Source organism: Bos taurus, chromosome 13 (assembly GCF_002263795.3).
Source record: "Bos taurus isolate L1 Dominette 01449 registration number 42190680 breed Hereford chromosome 13, ARS-UCD2.0, whole genome shotgun sequence".
Taxonomy (NCBI): Eukaryota; Metazoa; Chordata; class Mammalia; order Artiodactyla; family Bovidae; genus Bos; species Bos taurus.
The window spans coordinates 64,073,248-64,096,117 of record NC_037340.1 but is presented as its reverse complement, the minus strand read 5'-3'; the positions used below and the strand labels follow the sequence as shown (position 1 = coordinate 64,096,117).

Sequence of the window (22,870 nt, the reverse complement as noted above, 5' to 3'; positions counted from 1 at the left end):
GTGCTGTCTACCAGAGTAAGAATAGTCAAAATTTGGGTTTAAGCTCAGGAAGCATCCCAAAACTTGTTTCAGAGGTCTTTTTATTAAGTGAGGTTTAAATTGCCCCTAACTCTAGTAGTTAACTCCAGCGGGAAAGGAAAAGCATGTGATCTTAAAGGAGCACAAAGGGCTTACAGGGAGTCTGCTCCTTAAAGTGAATAGTGGTTATGTGAGGTTTGCGTTGTAATTATTCTTTGAACTGAATTTGTTTCATACATTCTTCTAGGTACATGATATTTACTAAAAAATAAATTTCATCATGTCATTCTAATTTTTAAAAAAATAAAATAAATTACCTCTAACTTTCAGATCAGATCAGATCAGATCAGTCGCTCAGTCGTGTCCGACCCTTTGCGACCCCATGAATCGCAGCACGCCAGGCCTCCCTGTCCATCACCAACTCCCGGAGTTCATTCAGACTCACGTCCATCGAGTCAGTGATGCCATCCAGCCATCTCATCCTCTGTCATCCCCTTCTCCTCTTGCCCCCAATCCCTCCCAGCATCAGAGTCTTTTCCAATGAGTCAGCTTTTCGTATGAGGTGGCCAAAGTACTGGAGTTTCAGCTTTAGCATCATTCCTTCCAAAGAAATCCCAGGGCTGATCTCCTTCAGAATGGACTGGTTGGATCTCCTTGCAGTCCAAGGGACTCTCAAGAGTCTTCTCCAACACCACACTTCAAAAGCATCAATTCTTCGGCGCTCAGCCTTCTTCACAGTCCAACTCTCACATCCATACATGACCACAGGAAAAACCATAGCCTTGACTAGACGAACCTTTGTTGGCAAAGTAATGTCTCTGCTTTTGAATATGCTATCTAGGTTGGTCATAACTTTCCTTCCAAGGAGTAAGCGTCTTTTAATTTCATGGCTGCGGTCACCATCTACAGTGATTTTGGAGCCCAGAAAAATAAAGTCTGCCACTGTTTCCACTGTTTCCCCATCTATTTCCCATGAAGTGGTGGGACCGGATGCCATGATCTTTGTTTTCTGAATGTTGAGCTTTAAGCCAACTTTTTCACTCTCCACTTTCACTTTCATCAAGCAGCTTTTTAGTTCCTCTTCACTAGAGTCTACTCAATTGGAACACTTCTAGTGACATTACCAACCAGGCTATTGTGAGGTTCAAATAAGATACAGTTTCTTAAGCATTAAAATCCCTATACAAATGTTGCTGTTATCATATCTCAGAGGTAGATTAGTAGCCAGGGTATATGCTCTTCATTGCATGAGTTTCTCCTCTGCATATCTCTTTATATTGCAGTTGTTGAAAGGAAAATGGTATTTTACTTACAAATATCACAGTGTCCCCATGCCATTGTATGTTCTTTCTGTGTTAGACCTACTCATATTTCTAATTTCTGATCATAAATTCTCAAAAAGTAATCCAGGATTTGAGACTTTCTGAGAATATTTTCTTCCTACACACATATAAGATGAGTTGATTGAAAATAAATATTCAGCCTTCCAAGCTTCCGCTGACACCATACATCATTAATGATTGTCCATCTACTGTATTGTGAGAATTAGTTATGTTCTTCTTGTGCTTCATGTAAGTGAACGTGCTCAGGTGAGGTTGAAAAGAGGCCTGTATAGTATTGACTCACCCTTTTTGTGGTGGTAAACTTAGCATAATTCTTTAAAAACACATAAAACTAAAGCTCTTGTTTATCTGTTTTTCAACAAAATTTACATCTTATTCTGATGATTTCCTTTTAAACCTGACTATCATTTTCAGGGGAAGGTGCTATCAACCTGGCTTTGGCTCAGAACCGGAGCCAAGATGTGAGAATGAATGGACCCATGGGAGCTGGAAGTTCAGTTAGGATGGAAGCGGGATTTCCCATGGCAGGCGGTCCAGGTGAGATCTCCCACTCAGTTGTATGACATTTGACCAGTTTCCTTTTTTTGGCTTTATTTGCTAATGTATGATCGTTTGAGTCCTGCAAGATAGGTGGGGGTTCCTGACACATTTCTTTTGATTGGTTCAGGAAAACAAGACATGAATGTAGACTCTTAGGAGACTAGAGTCACAGACCATGGAGCATATATAGTCTTTGCGATGTTTGGGGCTCATACTTAAAGGTAGATGAGCCCTGAGCCATGCAGGAAACATTTATTGAGTTCTCATTGTATGATGGGACCTATGCTAAGTGTTGGAAGTAGAACTGAATAAAACATCTTTTATCCTCAGGGTGTTTATAGCATCACATAGCCTTCTATGTTATAAAAGAGAAAGAGTCACCTTTCTCTGTGACTGAGAATCCAGGAGTTTGTGCAGGCTTAGGTGGAATCTGTAGAAGTATGTGGGAGAGTATGTGTTTTTATGTATTTAGAATTTGAGAGAGTTACAAATTAATTTGCTACCTTTGTAACTTTCTGTGAATCACAGAAAGTTAGAATTGAGTTGGTACTCTCATTTTAAGCTGAGGAAACTATGGAGTTCACAGAAAGGAAGCAGTTTGCCCATGGTCAAGTAGCAGTGGGCAAATCTGACTCCCGAGGTCAGTGCTATTTTCACTGCACTAGAGAAGGCGGTGGCACCGCACTCCGGTACTCTTGCCTGGAAAATCCCATGGGTGGAGGAGCCTGGAAGGCTGCAGTCCATGGGGTCGCTGAGGGTCAGACACAACTGAGCAACTTCACTTTCACTTTTCACTTTCACGCATTGGAGAAGGAAATGGCAACCCACTCCAGTGTTCTTGCCTGGAGAGTCCCAGGGACGGGGGAGCCTGGTGGACTGCCGTCTTTGGGGTCACACAGAGTCGGACACGACTAAAGTGACTTAGCAGCAGCAGCTTTCAGATTTTTTTTCTGCTGTAGGAACTTTTATTCAAATAAGCCAGAAAAGCACAGCTGCTGTGACTGAAGGAGAATCTAAGTACGTGAAATTATACCCGATCATTCACTTCCAGCCTACCACAGTAGCTCTTGAAGAAATGCAGCAGAATAGAGAAGCTCAGTTTATAAAGCCATTTTTTTCTAAACTGTAGCAGAAGACTTGGCCATGGAGAACTGGAACTAGGCTTTTATGCTGGCACTGCCACTTAGTGTTTGCCTCAGGCGAGTCACTGTACCTCTCCATGCATCAGTTTCTTCACTGAGATAATAGTCCCTATAATCTTTTGAGCTCTTGCTTGAAGATGGATGAGCCCTGAGCAGTGCAGCAGACCTTCACTGAGTTCCTGTTGTGTCAGGACCTGTGTTGTTGGGCTGTTTTGGAGTACTGTATAGCAAATGGAAAATACCCAACCTGGAACCTATAGTAGGGAGTTAAATTTAGTTCTCTGAAGAAGTCTGAGCATTTGGTGTTAAGGCAGCTTGATGAAAGATTATAGGTAACACTGTTGCCTGTATTGAAGAGCCAGAAGAGTGAGCAGAGTATAGCCAAGTTGCATATAGTTAGTGCAAGAAAGATCAGACCTAGGATGAGACTCAGGAAATCTGGGTTCTAATCTCAACTTCTGGTCAGATGTCTTAATAGTTACTGGCCTTAGTTACCTGTAAACATATTTATGTCTAAGAAACAATATTACAGATCCCTTCCAACCTTAAAATGTTAAGACTCCATTAAGCCAACATCAGCACACTAATTGCAAGCTCTCCTAGTATCTGGCAAACAGCAGGCATATTTACTAAGTATCTCTGAAAAGTGAGTGTAAATTTTAGTGATGTATGTAATTCATTATCAATATAGGAAACTTAAAATCTTTAGGTTGAAATTAGATTGGTGTTTAATGAAGGACACTGTGGTAAAATATAAAGCTTCAAGAATAATCAATTAGTAATGATCTGTAGTCACAGTAATATTTTAACACCTAGATACTTTTTTTACTGCCAAGTATACTTAAAATAAGAATGTTTTTTCTCTGTCTTCCGTTGGGACAGTGGATGCAAACAAAATTTAATATTTAGTTAAAACAAATTTTTCTAGGGAAAGAGACCTTAACTAACCTTTAAAACTATAATAAATAATTTTAGAATTGTGTATCTAGAATGTCTTAGACTAAATTATTCTAAACACTACTTTATTCTCTTTGCATTGGCAACAGAAACTTGACTGATAAGCAGGAGTCTTTTGAAATGAAAACAAAATCCATAGCCAGTTTTTTTTTCATAGCTTCATAGAATCCCAAGATTAGTGAGGTACCATAGTAGTCATTTAGTCATGTGTCGTTACTGATGTTTTGAATCGATAATTCTTTCCTATGGGGAGCTGTCCTGTGCCTTGTAGGATGTCCAGCAGCATCCCTCACCTCTGCCTATCAGGGGCCAGTAGCACCATCACACCTTCCTCCTGGTTGTTCCAACAAACTATCTCCAGACCTTTCCAGATATCCCTTAGGGGACAACATTGCCCCCAGTTGTGAAGCATGATTCTAGTCATGCTTCCCACATAGTGCTAGAATGTATTCTACAGTATCCCTCCTGAGTATGTTAGCCAGCATGTGCTTAAGCATTTCTGGGGATAGGAAGTTGATTGTAGACTAAGAAAACCTATTTCTTTTTATTTCCTAAGAACTTTCTTACTATCCGATTACCATCTTTGGAAAGTGGGGTGGGGTTCCAAAGAAACAAATCCATTTTTAACAGGTAAACATTTGCCTAACTGCCCTATCTCAGCTACAGAACATCTGAAAATTAAATAGAACATTTAATGCACAGATGAGCTTGTAAGACAATATGGAAAAATCCTCAGGGCAAGAACAAAGAAGAACATTTAAATAACAGTGAACACGTGAAGGGAGAAGGAAATGGCAACCCACTCCAGTATTCTTGCCTGGAGAATCCCAGGGACAGAGGAGCCTGATGAGCTGCCGTCTATAGGGTCACACAGAGTCGGACACGACTGATGCGACTTAGCAGCAGCAGCAGCAGAACACCTGAGGAGATGCTGCAGGAGCCAAGGGATTTGAGTTTTAATGGCCAAGAGGGATAAAATAGGAGGCCTTGCCTTGGGTCCACATAAAGAAGGAAGTTAGAATTCAGAATCCTTCATGAAGCCAATAGTTTCAGTAAAAGGTAAATAAGAAAAAGTTTCACTTTTTGGCACAGGAGGCTGAAGGCAAAACTTGTCTCTCTTGGTCTGGGCTCCAGTTGAGTGTGGGAAAGGGTGGTTATAGAATTGCCTTCTCTATCCTCATACATGTTGGACATGTGTCATTGAAATGACCCAGGAACAGCAAAGCTGTTAGTAAGTGGTTCTAAAGTGGTAATAACCACTGAAGCTCTCACCCCAAACCATTGCAGATTTCTCATACTTAAACTGCCAGTTATAAACGAGCTTATTCTCTGAATTTATAAAATTTAAGATTAGACCCTCTTTCCAGAATTCTAGGTAATAGGAATATCAGCATGTTTAAAATAATGAAAATTCTAAGAAGAGAACAAGACACTATCAAAACACAAAGAGAATTTAGGGGGGAAATAGAATCTATAGAAATTTTAAAATTATTTAAGTGAATAACTTATTCAGCCAGTTAGAGACAGCTGAATTGGAAGGTGAATTTGAAAAAATTACCCAGAATGCAACAGACAATAAATAAATAGATGGAAATATGAAAGAGGTCAAGAGAAGTGAAGGATAAAATGAAAAAGCGTAATATATATCCCTGAAAAGAGTTCCAGAGGAAGATAAGGAAATTGAGGAGTGACAATAGTAAGAGAATGGCTGAAATTTTTCCAGAATTGATGAAAGACATGAGTCCTCAGATTCAGAAGTCCAATAATTCTGAGCCCTACAAAAAAAAATAAATTCACATCTAGACACAAAATTGTAAAACTGCAGAGCAGAAAAACAGAGAGAATGTTAAAAGCAATTCAAAATAAAGCACCAGTGATTTACAAAGGGAAGATTATCAGACCCACAGCTAATTTCTCAGTGACAACATTGACGCCATGAAACATGAGGATAATATTTTCAAAGTGATGAGAAAATTAACAGCCTAGAATTTTACAAAAGCTATAGTATCAAGAGTAGTGTGAATTAAAGACCTTTTTAAAGAGACTAAGAGAATTTACCATTAACAGACCCTTGCTAATTGAACTGCTCAAGGATGTACTTCAGGAAGAAGAAAATTGAACCTAAGATGGAAGAAATAAGAGCTAAGAAGGAATGGTGAGCTAAATAATTGGTAAACATTGGGTAAATGTAAATAAACATTAACTTAGTAATAATGATGATCATACATGGCCTTTAGATATGTCTGTTGACATTTTTAAAATATCACTAAAATAATAGAAATAGAAGGTATAATTTCTAAACTAGTAGCGGAGGGGTTGAAAAGAAGGACATGATGAAAAAAAAGTCCAATAAAATTCAGGAGAAGTAGGAAAACAGCACAGAAAAAAAAGAATAAAAAAAGTGATATCATAAAATGATAAAATATACCAGTAATTAACAATAAATGCAAGTGGATTATAAGCACTGATAGAAAGTGATTAATCAGATTGAGCAATTCAGATTTAGCTATGTACTCTTAGAGGGATCATATAAAACATAAGGTCTCAGTTCATAGTTAAAAGGATACAAGAATATAGAGAATCCAGGTGAATATTAACCAAGAAAAAGGAGTATGACAGTATTTTTATCAGATAAAAAACATTACTAGAGATAAAAAGGATGACTGTGTAATATAAAAGGAAAAATCCAGGAAGATAACTAAACTTTTGTATTTTTAATAAACTAGCTTCAAATATGTGAAGTAAAAATGGCCTGGGTTCATGTAGATAGCAAATCTTAAGGAAGAATCTTACACACCTCCAATAGTAATTGATGGATTGAACAAAAATTAGTAAGGATAAAGAAAGCTCAAATAATATAATTTAAATAGTTTGAGATAATGGACATATTTAGAAACTGTATTAATAATTCAAGAATTCTTAATCTTTTCGTGAATGACATTTGTATAAACTGATTATGTTATTCCAAAAGCAAGTTTCACTAAATACCAAATACAGGTATCACACAGATCATTTTCTCTGATCATAGTGCAGTTAAGTCAGTGGCCAAAAAGAAGAAAAAACTAAAATACCCCATATTTTTAGAAGTTTTAAAATGTATTCTAAATACCCAGTGATTTTTTTCTAAAAAGCATTCAAGATGGACATTAGAAAATATTTAGAAGGAAATAACGAGAATAGGTTCAGCAGGTTTAGAATCTGCCTGCAATGCAGGAGATGGCAGGTTTGATCCCTGGGTCAGGAAGATCCCCTGGAGGAAGAAATGGCAACCTACTCCAGTATTCTTGCCTGGAAAATTTCATGGACAGAGGAGCCTGGCAGGCTACAGTCCATGGGGTCACAAAGGGTCAGACACAACTGAGCACATAACATGGCAATGAAAATAGTACATATTGTGAGATGTAGACTAGAAAATTTGACTCCTCAGATATTTAGAGCAGACCTTATACTAGAGCTGTCTGAAAATTAAAAGACTCAAGTGTCTGACATAAGAATGAGAAAAATAACAGCAAAGTAATAATTTAGGAGGAAGGAAATAATAAAGGTAAGAGCAGAAAAAATGGCAACCCACTCCAGTACTCTTGCCTGGAGAATCCCATGGACGGAGGAGCCTGGTAGGCTACAGTCCACGGGGTCGCAAAGAGTCAGACACGACTTAGTGACTTCACTTTCACTTTTATGAATTAAAAAACCTAATGGAATGGAGCAGCAAAACCGAAAGATGTTTCTCTGAAAAGACAACTAAAATTATTGATCCTAGTAAACAAATAAGAGAGAGAGGCATGAGCGGTATAAAGAATGAAAAAAAAGTGTACACTTTAAAGGGTGTATTTTATTATGGTATGTGAATTATATCTCAGTTTTTAGAAAGAATGGGAAAAATATTCTATGAATAACTTTATGCTAATAAATTTGAAAGCATTGGCAAATTAACAAGTTTCTTGAAAGTATAATTTAACTGAAACTGACTTAGTAAGACATATCAAATGAAAAATCTACAACTACTTAAGAAATAAAATAATCTGTCTCCCTGTGAATCAACTAGTATAACCACAGGCTCAGATGATTTTACAGGTGAATTTTACTAAATATTTAAAGAACAGATACACATATTCTTTCAGAGCATAGAAAAAGAGAAAAGATGCTTTCAAACTCACTTCGAAATTGTTATCATCGTGATGCTAAAATTAGGACGAGAGCAGAGGATAATTTTAAGTTGTTTTCACTTATAAAGGTAGATGCTATTAATAAATCCTAGAAAATCTAATAGTATCAGAAGTTAGCAAGATGTGAATCAAGAGTTCTCAAACTGCTAGTGAAAGTATAAATTGGTATAACCGCTTTTGAGTGCAGTTTACCAATATCTAGATGCTTAAAGGCAATGGCACCCCACTCCAGTACTCTTGCCTGGAAAATCCCATGGACGGAGGAGCCTGGTGGGCTGCAGTCCATGGGGTCGCTAAGAGTTGGACACGACCGAGCGACTTCCCTTTCACTTTTCACTTTCATGCATTGGAGAAGGAAATGGCAACCCACTCCAGTGTTCTTGCCTGGAGAATCCCAGGGACAGGGGAGCCTGGTGGGCTGCCGTCTATGGGGTCGCACAGAGTCAGACACGACTGAATCGACTTAGCAGCAGCAGCAGCAACATACTTTAAAACCTATCGATTTTAAGTATGTAGTCTAAAGAGACTCTTACATGTCTATGGAATACAGGACAAATACATGCCATTGCAGAATTCTAAGGATGAAAAAGTTACTGTTCATCAGCAGGCGAATGGATATATTGACTCCATAAAATGGGGCACTATTATAGTCAGGATGGGTGAATCTCAAAAAAATAGTATTAAGTCAAAAGGAAAATTGAACAATACATATCAAACGGTGTCACTTATACAAAGATTAAAAGCATTCAAAAAATATATTTCAGTTTATATATGTAGAAAAGATAAAAACTTGAAACTGTTAATCCCAGATGTAAGATAAGAAAGAGGGAATGGAATGAGATTGGGAAGGAGTAGGAGGCTTCTTATATATATTTGTATATATATATGAAGCAGGCAGGATAGAGTGTTTACATTTAAATAAGGTAGATGGTGGTATAAAAATTTTCTATACCTTTTTACATCTTTGAAATATTTCATTAAAAACAAACATTGTGTCAATTCCAGTACTCTATTCTAGAGATTTTTTTTTTTTCTCTAGGATTAATAAGGATGACCAGCCCTGCCACTGTTATGATACCCCAGGGTGGAAACGTGTCATCTTCCATGATGGCACCAGGCCCCAATTCAGAACTGCAGCCCAGGACTCCTCGCCCTGCTTCTCAGTCAGGTATTGACCTCCAACCTTTGAGAATTGAAGAGGCTGCACTCCCTGCACAGAGCATCATAGAATTCAGCTCTCTCTCTGATGCCAGATTTCTAACTGCCCAGCTTAAAGGCTGTTTTCTATATAAAATCTGCCCTAGTTTCTTCAAGCTGGAAGTCATTATTTCCTTTTCAAAATTTCTTCTCAGAGTTTCTCACTATTCTTATCAGTTATACCCCAACATTCCTAAAAATGTATTCCATGGCCTACTTAATCCTGCTCCTCCATAACCAAGAATTCTGTAGTGAAGTAAATTTGGTTAATGAGTCCTACTAGATCCTCCCTCCCAGAGATCCTAAAGTAACATGTTGGAAGCACTGAAAGTCCTAGAGTGAAGAAACCTGTCTAAGGCTGTTAGGTCCAGTGTCTCCCAAACCTTGATTGACTTTATTTTTTGTTTTGTTTTCTTCTAATACTAATGAACATAGTTCCTCAGAATATGCTTTGGAGAATACGGCTCTGCATAGTTTGCTTGGCTCTTACATCCACTTTAGAATCATACGCTCTTTATAGACAAGATTCAGTCTTTCTCTCATCTCAGTAGTTGTTTTGCATTATAGTAAATGCTCACAAACATTAAATGATACCAGAAGATTTTACTCTGTTTTTGCAGAATTGCCAAGATTCTAGGATTGCTCTAGAATCTAGGTTGCAGTAAGTTAATTATTGCTTTGTTGACTATCTTTAAACAGATGCAATGGATCCACTCCTCTCTGGGCTCCATATACAGCAACAAAGTCATCCCTCAGGATCTTTAGCGCCCCCGCACCACCCAATGCAGCCCGTCCCTGTGAACAGACAAATAAACCCAGCCAGTTTTCCCCAGCTGCAACAGCAGCAGCAGCAGCAACAGCAGCAGCAGCAACAGCAGCAACAGCTGCAGGCAAGACCCCCACAGCAACATCAGCAGCAACAGCCACAGGGCATTCGACCCCAGTTTACTGCCCCAACTCAGGTGCCTGTTCCTCCAGGCTGGAACCAGCTGCCTTCCGGAGCCCTTCAGCCTCCTCCAGCCCAGAGTTCTCTGGGCACAATGACTGCAAATCAAGGGTGGAAGAAGGCTCCCTTGCCTGGCCCAATGCAACAGCAACTCCAGGCAAGACCATCCTTAGCCACGGTACAGACACCTTCCCACCCTCCCCCTCCATATCCCTTTGGCAGCCAGCAAGCTTCACAAGCCCATACAAACTTTCCTCAGATGAGCAACCCAGGCCAGTTCACAGCTCCTCAGATGAAGAGTTTGCAGGGAGGGCCCTCTAGGGTCCCGACCCCCCTGCAGCAGCCCCACCTCACCAACAAGTCTCCTGCCTCCTCACCCTCCTCCTTCCAGCAGGGATCCCCTGCTTCCTCCCCAACGGTTAACCAAACTCAGCAGCAGATGGGACCAAGGCCACCTCAAAATAACCCACTTCCCCAGGGATTTCAGCAGCCCGTCAGCTCTCCGGGTCGGAATCCTATGGTTCAACAGGGAAACGTGCCACCTAACTTCATGGTGATGCAGCAGCAACCACCAAATCAGGGGCCACAGAGTTTACATCCAGGCCTAGGAGGTGAGGAACACTGGAGCTATTTGTGTTGGTAAATTGACTGGAGCTAGATCTTAGTAGCACTTCAATTTTTAGAGTTAAAGGAGGGAGTGAAATGAGGATGTAACTATTTGGTTTTGTGACTATAGTGATGACACTTGATATGACTTAGTTAACTTGATACATTATGCAGCATCTTACTGGTTATGTTTAAGCTAGTCCTCTGGATAAAAACGCAGGTAAAATTCAATGTAGATATATGTTCATTTTGTTTTTCAAAATATTTTTGCCTGATCTTGTACTAGTAAATTAAGGCGTCCGGAAGAATCATGGTTTTATTAACAACTTAAGCTGCTCCACTGTTGAAAAAATTAAGGTTATGCAGTAGAGCAAAAATGAAAAGATAAGTGTAGGGTTTTGTTGGGGAAATGGCCCTTGTGGTTTTCAATTTTGATAATCCTAGTTAGCAAAAATATTATTAGCATGGTATTTGTTAAATTTGCTTAAAGTATTAAAGGGGAGTAAGTTCATAAATCATTGACTTTTACAGTTTTATAATGCCAATGCCTGCTCCTTAGAGAGGGAATTCCACCAGTTATACCTAAAGGAGATTTATTTATTTATTTTGTAAGGTGCCTCTTGTATGAAGAAAAAGCAATGGAGCTTAATGTGTGAGAGGTAAAACGATTACAGTAAAACTTATCCATCTCCATGTTTATTATTTATTCTTATTAATCATTGATCTAGTGCACATGAATGTGCTTGGAGCTTTTCAGTAAGGTATAGAGAGTGTAATACTGTCACCTGATAAACATACCCCCCACCAAAAGACACCCATTGCCAATCCAGAAAAAAAACCCTTACATCTTTAGTGCAACATAGCAAAGGCATGTTCCCATGATTTCTGGTAAAATTAAATCGCTCATCAGTCTTTTCACTCTCTTGTAATTACTTTTACTGACATGCAGGCTGTAATATTTGAATACTAAGAAGTTTTGAGAAAATGCAAGAATGTTTTGGCTCCAAACTTCACTGTTCTGGGCATCTAGCCTTGGATCAGTGGGGGCTGGGTAGTCCCTCCTGCAAATGTGATTACTGATATAATTACAATGGAAGCATGCAAATGGGGACTTGTCACTGCTAAAGAAAGGACAAATGCATATTTGTCTACAGAGCGTTTTTCAGGACATTGAAAATTTTGCCCTTAAATAAATGGACTAATTCAAGTGAGCTTAGGTCTTGATGCTTTCATAGAGCAAATTATGTGCTCACCTAGGTGATCTGGCCACATCCAGGCCTGTGTTATAAACAGTGAATGGGTTCTGAGATTCTTCTTATTACAGATTGGTTTTCTGAAATTAAACCTTCCTATAAAAGAAAATATTACTTTAGTAAGATTCCATTAGAGCACAGTTTTTGGTACCATAGCTGTCAGAATTTCAGCAAACCTTTTTGAGAGGAAGGTGTAATGATAAATTTAATATAACCTCACTTTGATGCTCCTATAAATTGTTGCTGATCTCTTGTCTCTTCCAAAGAGACCAGCACAATACAGGGGAGAAATTTTTCCACAAAGAAAATTGTCATCTATTCCCTCAATGGAAAAAAAAAAATCACCTATCTACGCTTAATATCAGGACCCAGGTCTTTGTTTTATAGTATTTCTGATCAGTTTGTTTGAATATTGAGAGAATTTAGCGTATTCCTTTGGTACCTATGTTAAAGTATGTAAAGGTTTGGGGGTCCATTGTATTACAGAAAAGTGAGCCCTAAACCTTGCTGTGACGTGGCCTCAGATCACATTTAGGGAGCAGATTGCCATCTTTTCCTTGGCATGTTCAAAGTGTAAATTTTTTAGTATTTCTTTTTCATTTTGACAATGCTCATGTAAGAGATTGTGTTGATTTTTTTAACCATCTTTCCCAACCTTGTTAAAGATCCTACCAGTGTGACAGAGAGAGCTAAGCCAGTGGAGACTTCATGCAGCTCATCCTTCCTTATTCATTCCACATCTAAGCAAGAGTATAAATTTGCTAGGTAACTGCCTTACTCGTTGTTTTCTATTAAGGAATGCCTAAACGCCTCCCACCTGGCTTCTCAGCAGGACAGGCCAATCCGAACTTTATGCAAGGTCAGGTGCCTTCGACCACAGCAACTACCCCTGGGAATTCAGGAGCCCCTCAGCTGCAAGCGAATCAAAATGTCCAGCATGCAGGTTTGTTTTCTATGACTTATTCAGCCAGCATTTATTGAACATTGTGTGGTAGGTAGACAACAAGGATATACAGAGAAATGTAAGCCTTGATCCTTCCGCTTCATTTCAGACCTGTAAATATTCTTTCAGGGCAATAACTATTATATTAGAAGTAGGTAAAATGTCTTGAAAAATCTAGAAACACCTAAAGAAAGGAGATAAACCTAGAGCTAGAGCTGAAGTCAGCATTTTTTTTTTCCTGAAAAGAACCAGGTAGTAAATATTTTAGGCTTCACAGGTTATATGTTCTCTGTTGCAGCTACCTAACTTTGCTGTTGTAGCACCAAAGTAGCCATAGACGGTACATAAAAGAATGGGCATGGCAATGTTCCACAATGCCTGTATGCTAATGCAAAACTATATTCCTGAGCTCTGAGTGAATTTGTGTCTGTTTACAAGCTGGCAGTGGGCCTTATTTGATCCATGGATCATAGGTTGCTGACACCTCAGTTAGTAAAAGGACAAAAGGTATTTCTGGCAAAGGAGATGGTAGGTACAAAGGCATGGAGGTACATGGCATTTTGAACAACTGCAGCATTTAAAATCTCTATAATTCATGTTAACATTGTATATGTTGAGTGTCTGAATTCTGGTTTACAAGGTGGTGTTTGAAGACCAGGTTTTATCAATACAGGTGTAATGCCAATAGTGTATTGTATATAAGAAATTTATATATAAATATATAAATTTAGGAGGGCATATTGTGTACAGCAGAATGGCTAGAAAATATTTGTAAGCAATATTGTATTAGCCGAGACTGCATGTATCTGGTTGCTGTTAGGTAGCACATGATTAATCCTCTTACCCTTTCTCATAGGGAGTTTGGATTGAGGTAGCACAAATACTTTCTGAGCTCCCATGCCCATTTGGAGTTAGTTTAGTTTTGTGGTTCCACTGTTAATTGTAAAGCACTAACAAAGGAGAAAAGTTCGAAACTTAAAAAGTTCAAACTACCTCTTGAAGGGCTAGAAAAATGTAGGGCAAACCATGACTTTCCCCATCTGCTAGTGCAAAACTGTAATTCCTGAGCTATGTAAATTCACATTGTATAGGAAGTTTTAAAACAGTAATAAAATCATCCATAATTCCTCCACATAAGCACAGCTGTTTTATATTTTTATATGGTGCCTTCCACATGCACTTACTGTTTTGATTTCTCCGTTTATCCCATCTAAGATAGCTCTACTCTTGTCTGTCGTTTCCTGTTCTCTTACTCTAGTTTATTTCTCTTATTAAGCTTTTACTTCTTCCTCTGAAAATACTTAGTCTGTTTGTTATTTTACTCTTGCCAACTAGACTCCATGGGATAAGGGATTTGGTCTGTCTTGCTTATTGATGTTACCTCAGTACCAGAAGTGCCTTGCACATATTAGGTACTCAATAGATGATTGTCAATTGAATGAATATATACTGGAGTATTTAGTGTATGTAGTATATACAGGGGGTCATGGAATTCAGTTTGAGGCTGGTCTGGAAGATCTTAGGATTCAGGAAAAATCTAGATTGTATGAACAAAGGACAGTTTGCCCCTTGCCTCCTGGCTGGAACATGGACTGGCTTGATAACTTCATTGTGGCTATCACTTTTTAGTCCTCATTTAAAAATGAAAAGGGTGGGGAGGAGATAAAATAAGCTAGAAGGTTATTCTGCAGAAAGGAAGAGAGAATATAAGCAGCTATAGGAAAATCCCAAAGACCTAACAGTAAGTATACACTGTGGCAAGCCAGGAAGTGTTCTTTGAATTGGAAATAATTAAGAAGACTAAAACATGTCCCATGTGGTCTACTAGGGACTGCCACAGGAGAGGGTCACTGAAGCTTTATCATCCTTTATTGACTGTCCTCTGCCTGCAGCTTCTTAATTGTCTGTCAGTTAACTTCCACCAGAGGCTTGGCTTCCATATCAAGATGAAATAATTTTTACCACATTGGGGTGGAGGAGACCTATCTTTAGGAAGTATTAGCTGTTCTTTTCTTTAAAGTACAGCATCCAGATAACACATCCATAACCTTGGAGAGTCTTAATTATAGTTTCCCAAGGAGCATTGTTAAACGTCTTCTCAACTTTGCTGAGGTTTTCTTAAGAGGCTGCAGCACATTTTTTGTTTCCTGATTCATCTAAAGTAGAGCTTATTTCATTATCCCATAGCACTTTTCATTAATTTTCTTCATTTTAAGGTAGTTACAAGTTATTTTTAAATAATGAGATGCTGCCTTTCTCTTTGTTTAGTCTAAGAGAAAGAAAACTATATTGATCTGCAAAATGTTATCAAGTTACCAAATAGGAATAAAGAAAAGGTTTCTCTTTCTCTATTGTATGATCACTGAGAATGTATGCCACAGTCACAGCCTCATACTATAGAAAACTCACAGAAATGTGTTAAGCATAGCACATCTGTTTATGCTGATCACTGGATATGGGTGAGGGGTGTTTTTTTAATTAAGGTAATTTGAGAATCTTAATACCAACAAGATAATAGTATATTTTTCTGAAACTGTGCCCTTTTTTTTTTTTTTAAGGTGGTCAAGGAGCTGGTCCTCCTCAAAACCAGATGCAGGTGTCCCACGGGCCACCAAATATGATGCAGCCCAGCCTCATGGGAATTCATGGCAACATGAACAGCCAACAGGCTGGTAGTTCTGGGGTTCCTCAGGTGAACCTGGGCAACATGCAAGGCCAGCCCCAGCAGGGCCCACCATCTCAACTGATGAGCATGCACCAGCAGATCGTGCCCGCCCAGGGCCAGATGGTCCAGCAACAGGGAACCTTGACCCCTCAGAACCCCATGATCCTTTCAAGGGCCCAGCTTATGCCACAGGGTCAGATGATGGTGAATCCTCAGAGCCAAAATCTTGGGCCCTCGCCCCAAAGGATGACCCCACCCAAGCAGATGCTTCCCCAGCAGGGCCCTCAAATGATGGCGCCACATAACCAGATGATGGGGCCTCAGGGGCAAGTTTTGCTCCAACAGAATCCAATGATAGAGCAGATCATGACCAATCAGATGCAGGGGAATAAGCAACAGTTTAACACTCAGAACCAATCTAATGTCATGCCGGGACCAGCACAGATAATGAGGGGACCAACGCCAAACTTGCAAGGAAACATGGTGCAGTTTACAGGACCGATGTCAGGACAGATGCTGCCGCAGCAAGGGCCCGTGAACAACAGTCCGTCTCAGGTTATGGGGATGCAGGGGCAGGTCTTGCGGCCACCAGGGCCCAGCCCCCACATGGCCCAGCAGCATGGTGATCCTGCTACGACAGCAAATAATGATGTCAGCTTGTCTCAGATGATGCCAGATGTTAGCATGCAGCAAAGCAACATGGTCCCCCCCCACGTGCAGGCCATGCAGGGGAACAGTGCCTCGGGAAACCATTTCTCAGGCCATGGGATGCCCTTCAATGCGCCTTTCAACGGAGCACCCAATGGAAATCAGATGTCCTGTGGTCAGAATCCAGGCTTCCCAGTCAATAAGGATGTCACGCTGACAAGCCCGTTGTTGGTCAACTTGTTGCAGAGTGATATCTCTGCAGGCCATTTCGGGGTAAACAATAAGCAAAACAATACCAACGCAAATAAACCGAAGAAGAAGAAGCCCCCTCGGAAGAAGAAAAACAGTCAGCAGGATCTAAAGTAGGTTGTGATAGTCTTGTCTGAAATCTTACTCATTTATTTCTATGTGAACAACTTTTTTTGATGGAAATTTTTGAGCATGTATAAGAACAGTATAATGAAATTCCCCATGCTTAAGATTTTCAGCTCATAATCTGTCTTGCATTCATTCATGTTCTTCCCATTACCTCTTGATTATTTTAAAGCAAGTTCACTTTAAATATTTCAGTGTGTACCTCTAAAAGATAAAGACAGGTTTTTGGTTTTTGTTTTCTGTTTTTTATGACCACACAATATGATTAGCACACCTGGAAAAAACTAATGCTTCCTTCATATTCTCACATATTCAGACAGTGTCCAGATTTCCCTGATTATCTCAAAATAAATTTTTTTTTTTTACAATTTGTTCAAATAAGGAGCCAAACAAGTTTCATATATTGCAGTCAATTGATATATGTCTCTTAAGTCTGTAGTCTCAGAGGGGATTGCGCCATTCAGAGCCTGAGAAGTAGCCAGTGCTACCACAGTACAACTCTACAAAGCATGTCAGGCTTACAATGACTGCTGGGGAACCAGAGAGGCTATATGTATTTTAGGAATGAAAACTGCTTTTGGAGACTCCCTTCTGTCTCTCAAATAGAAACATTTTTTTGTGCAAGTGCCTTTCTTTTAAAGGCTCTTTATCATCCTTAGCAGCTTAAAACCTCATACTAAGATGATTAGACCTTTTTAATAAGTTACCCTTTTGGTAAAGGTGAGTCTTTTGCAAGATCACAGTGGGAAGGGCAATTAATTTATATTTCGTTTCCTAAAGCTAAGTGTTAAGTCATATTTTTGGCTTTGATAAAATGATTCCTAAAGGAATATTGATTAAACTGGATTTTCTGCCTTTAATCACAAAACTGAAATCCAGAGACATTACCAGAAAATAATGACTAAGAAGTATAAAAGTGGGTTAATTCAAGTAAATTACTAGGATTATAGAAGAGAATAGGGGAGCTTTAGTTAATCAAACATAAATGTTTAAAATAAAACCATCTATTGGATTGGCCAAAAAGTTTGTTCGCGTTTGTCCATAACACCTGGAAAAAAACTGGATGAACTTTTTGGCCAACCCACTACCTTTCTCTCAGTCTTCTTACAGTATGCCTTTGGTTGTACTATAAAACTATATCATATTCACTTTCTTCTTGAATCTTATAAATCAAAAAATAATTGTATATTAGCAACCTGTATTTTTCCTGAATTCAAAATTAGTAAACTCTTTGGTTATCTGATTTTTCCAATAGCTCTTTCTAAGTTAAATTCTTTACTACTATCAATCTGTATGGGAATAGTATTTCTGTGGCAATATTTATTCCTCTCAGTAATCTAGGAGTAACACTGAAAGGTTCTTCAGTTGCCATTAGTATAGATTTTTGCTATCTGTACCAGCACTTAGGGAGTTGCTTACTTGTTACAGCTACAGATTGTGGGAAGGGCCTAGGACCTCTCCATTGATGTGGTCCTAGGTCCATTCCTAGGACCACATCAAGGCTTCTAGGAATGGAGACAGTAAGTTAAAAAGACGAGTGCATGCTCCCAGCTCTACCACCAGCTTACCATGGAATCTTCAGCCTGTTTTCTTACACCTCTGTGGGCCTTTGTTTTGTTACCCAGTAACATGAGGTGGCTGGGCCTGAGATTTTTTTTTAGCAGTATAATTCTTTGAAAGTAAAGAATACTACAGGAATCCTTACCTGTAATTGAAGCAAGAGAAAGTCATTTAAGGAGCAAATCAATACAGGAATCTAGATGTGCTTAGGACCTGCTTCAGGTTCTAAATTCCCATGTCCTAGAGCTTTTAAAATGGATTTAAGGTAAGGTTTATGAAACTACAGAGTACAACGAGATAAAATACTGTCTAAAAGTGGGTGACTAATACCAGGGCAAAAACAAAATGAGGGCTGTGAGCCCTGGGTCTTTGAGAATGTGGGTGTTTCTTCATTTTTTTCCTTCTCTAATAAAATTGTAAGGTACACTTAGGTGAAAATGAAAGCATCCCAAAGCTGATGGGGATGTCTGTTAAATAGACATTCTGCAACAAAATTAATTAGCTTTGTTTTGGTATTCTCCAGCTTTCTTTGTTCTCTGACTACCATTTTCATTAGCCAGTCTACAATTTCTTGCAAGGTGTTATGGATTGTTGGAGCCACCGTTGCAATATTCACAAAAAAAGAAGTCTGGATTCCCTGGTTGAATTTGATAGCTACCCTAAAGATAGTGTGGTTTCATAGGAACAGTACAATGCTGATAACCCAAAATCAGGTCTTAATACATTGAATGGATGGATAATTAAATGAAAATCATTATATCAGAAGTTTGTAGAAAGCACCTCGAGTAAATAGCCTTTTATTAAGTGGATTTTAACATTTAATGAAATTGGCAGATTTTTTATGCCAAATATTGAATGTTTTATCAGACTAGAGAGATATAAATAATGCTAAGACTGATAATGCAGATGGATTTATTCAGACATAGGGGAGGGGTTAAACAGTTTTCATATATAAACTGTACAACTTACTCTCAAACGTGTAATTTATTTTTTAGCACCCCAGATACTCGCCCAGCTGGTCTGGAGGAGGCTGATCAACAGCCATTGCCTGGAGAACAAGGAATTAACTTGGACAGCTCAGGCCCTAAACTGCCAGAATTTTCAAACCGACCACCAGGTGATAAAATGTTAGCTAAAGTTTGTATGCTTGTCATCATTTATTTACAGCATTATAAGGCTTTTTTTCAAGGAAACAATAGTGTTTTATTTTATCTACTAACTAGACTGCTTTAATGATTTAATGTGTCTAGTATTTGGAAACTTTGCCTTGTTACGTGTTAGTAAGTAAAAAGTTTCAAATATAACCTCTGAAAGTGTGTGTATGTGCACGTGTATGTATATGTATTTGTGTGTGTATTTTGCTCAAATTAGTCTTTGTTATATTAGGTCCTCATAAAATCAAACTGAAGTTAGTCAGTGCCTCTTTATTCTTGTCAGTATCAAGGTTCTAGTTGGCATCAAAATGGAATAAGATTAAATGAAATGATGCTTTCACTCTAATCCTGCTTGCCTGCCTTTCCTGCAGCCTTTTCTACTGGGGCTTTCTCAAAGCAGAGAACTACTAGGGTTTAAAATAAGATTTTTTAATAGAGCTTTTATTATGAATCTTTAAACATAAAAAATATGTAAAGAGTAGTGAAAGAGACACTCATGTACTTCCTGCTGCTGCTGCTAAATCGCTTCAGTCATGTCCGACTCTGTGCGACCCCATAGACAGCAGCCCACCAGGCTTCCCCATCCCTGGGATTCTCCAGGCAAGAACACTGGAGTGGGTTGCCATTTCCTTCTCCAGTGCATGAAAGTGAAAAGTGAAAGTGAAATCGCTCAGTTGTGTCTGACTGTAGCAACCCCATGGACTGCAGACCACCAGGCTCCTCCGTCCATGGGATTTTCCAGGCAAAAGTACTGGAGTGGGGTGCCATTGCCTTCTCCATGTACTTCCTACCCAGGTTAATAATAAAAAGACCAGTATTGTTGAAGCCCTCTGTGTTGTATCCCCCTCTGATTATAAAATAATACCATCTTCTAAAATGTTGAAAAAAGTCTCCTAAAACTAATTCATTCTAATCTAGCTATTGTAGAACTAAGGCTAGCTGCCACAATGTCTCCAAACCTGGTTACTATTAGCCTGAGCAGTAATTTGTAACTTTATTCCCCTATGAGGAAGACACACAAACCTATCACATGTAGGCCATACTTCCCTGTGTATACAAAGGATTATGTTTTGTTTCTTCCTTTCTAGTTATTCTACCTCCTTTTTGGCATATAAGTGGAAGTGATTTTGTAAGTTATTTTAGAGATAAACTTTAGTATCCTTAATTTATGTATTAAAGTGAATGAAAGTAAATTCATTATGATGTCAGTACTATATGTTATTGATTGCAAATTGGGCACACCACACTTCCCATCGGTGAATTGCAGCAGCACAGTTGAGGCTGGGAGGTCACCAGTCTTTGGTGGGTATGTCCAGAGGCATTATGAACAGAAAGGCACCTTCTTCCCTCAGACACATCTGAATTCTATAAATCCCGGAGGTTCTCACACACGTTATTGCTTCCTTTCTACAGTTTGCAAACTGGGAGCCTATAGGCTGAATTTGGCCTGAAGTGTATTTGAATTGTCATGCAGAATCTGAAAGCAAACAGAAACCTGATTTTAGATGCCTGATTTAGGCATCTACTTGATTTAGGTATAGTATCAGCTCTGCAGTTTGGCTCTGTCCACAGAACTACTACTGTCTTATAGCAACCCACTTCTCTTCTTTACCAGTCTGGCCCCTAAAGGCATATGAATTTTCATCTTTTAATTAATAAATTTGGGTTTTGATTATGTTATATGCACTGTGTGTGTCCTGGCTGTGCCTCTCCACCATTCTGTCACCACAGCCCCAGCCTATCTTCTTACCATTAGTGCTCTTTGGACTGCTGCCTCCAGCTTCTGGAACCTTTATAGCAGCCATGCCCTTAACTGTTACTTTCAAGAGGCTGCTGTATTGTCTATGCTGCTCTCTTTGGTATTTATGTTGTTTGGTGCCCTAATTTTAAAGACGAAGGCATTTGTGTCATAGCCCTGACATCAAGGGGCTGTGTAATTTCTACAGAAATTAACACTTTTCTTCACATGGGAACCTGAATTAAACCTATAGGAATGCCATATGTTGTTGGCATTATAAATGTAAAGAAGTCAGTTAGGCCTAAAACAAAAAAGGATTAAAAAAAAAAAAAAAACTTCGAAAGTGGATCCTGAGGACTTCCCTGGTGGTCCAGTGGCTAAGACTGGACCCAGTACAGGGGGCCCAGGTTTGTTCCCTAGTCAGGTAACTAGATCTCACATGCCACAACTAAGACCCAGGGCAGCCAAATAAGTAAATAATTAAAAAAGAAAACATTGTACTCATTGGTGTCATGTCTGTCATTGGCCAGAAGACATTGATTAGCTATTAAACACAGGGTGTGAACCTATGGATCAATAGCATTTGATAGCTGCTCTGTGAAAATCTGGAGCCGGCACTTCTGACCACTAGAGCCAGCTGTCCTTATGCCTGTGCCTTCGTAAAACTTTCCTAATATATTTTTCATGTAACAATGAAATAAATCTAGTTTGTAAAATTGTATCCCAGCTATATGTCCACTTTCTACCATTGAACCACCTTTATTCGTGGCCCTTTCTGCTGATTATGTAAGGTTTTGGTTCTAAAATGCCAAATGAAATCTTCACAAAAGAAAGAATCATTTGAGATGTTGCCTTCTGGGAATCTATAAGGCATTGTCCTCAGACTTCTTTTCCCAAAATTATTTTTTATTCCTGAGGGCTATGCTTCTTGCTTACTTATTCTCCACTTATGGATTCAAAGACAATATTTCTCCAAATACAGTTTGACATGTAAAAAAGTAAATGGAAATTAGCATTTGTAAAAAGAACTTCAGTGCCCTCATTTTATTTTCAGTGTGTGTATCAGCTTCTATTTAGCTCCTACTATTTATTAAACTGACTTATGTTGGAGGGACAGTTTAATTCACTGGGTTTCCCAAAGAAGCGAGCCTGGAGGGTGCAGCATGGTGTGTGAAGCCAATGGATTGAAGTGATTTTAAATCCTTCTTTCTTAAGGAATTGAACCCTAGAACTTTATATTTTACTTCTGTTGAAAGAATAAAAAGTCTATCTTCGATGCTGGTATTTTCAACAAAACCAAGTCTTTAAAAAAAATTAATCTGTGCTAAAAGAAAAAAAGTGAATCTTAAATGCTTCATTCACAAATCCAGTGAAGTGTTGATTATGCCTGCATGAGAGCCCAGTACTGGGTGGTCACCTGTGCTGTGGATGGAGTGGGCCTCATTTCGTCTGAATGTGAGGCTGGCATAGACTTGGCCAGTCTCAGTGCGTAGCACAGTGCCTGTTAGAGTCTTAGTACAGTGATGCCTCATGCAGACCCTGAAGACTGAGGAGCTCCAGGTTCTCGATGCTTTGCTTTTTGCTTCCTGAAGCAGCGTGCCTCTTTGCTTATGCCAGAG

General features: G+C 39.0%; 1 protein-coding gene across 11 annotated transcripts in view; it reads left to right on the top strand.

The window, feature by feature from the left end:
• The window catches only part of NCOA6 (nuclear receptor coactivator 6), a 96,384-nt gene that overhangs the window by 52,203 nt on the left and 21,311 nt on the right, over positions 1-22,870 (top strand). For 7 of the 11 annotated variants that reach the window (XM_025001199.2, XM_059893029.1, XM_059893024.1 and 4 more), the window contains 6 exons: positions 1,776-1,898; positions 9,206-9,334; positions 10,063-10,920; positions 12,965-13,111; positions 15,670-16,786; positions 19,355-19,476. In XM_025001199.2, the coding sequence (XP_024856967.1) occupies positions 1,776-1,898; positions 9,206-9,334; positions 10,063-10,920; positions 12,965-13,111; positions 15,670-16,786; positions 19,355-19,476 (2,496 nt within the window). Of the gene's footprint in view, positions 1-1,775; positions 1,899-6,067; positions 6,156-9,205; positions 9,335-10,062; positions 10,921-12,964; positions 13,112-15,669; positions 16,787-19,354; positions 19,477-22,870 lie in introns of those variants that run through there. The other 4 variants (XM_059893028.1, XM_059893027.1, XM_059893026.1 and 1 more) reach the window with 4 other exon arrangements.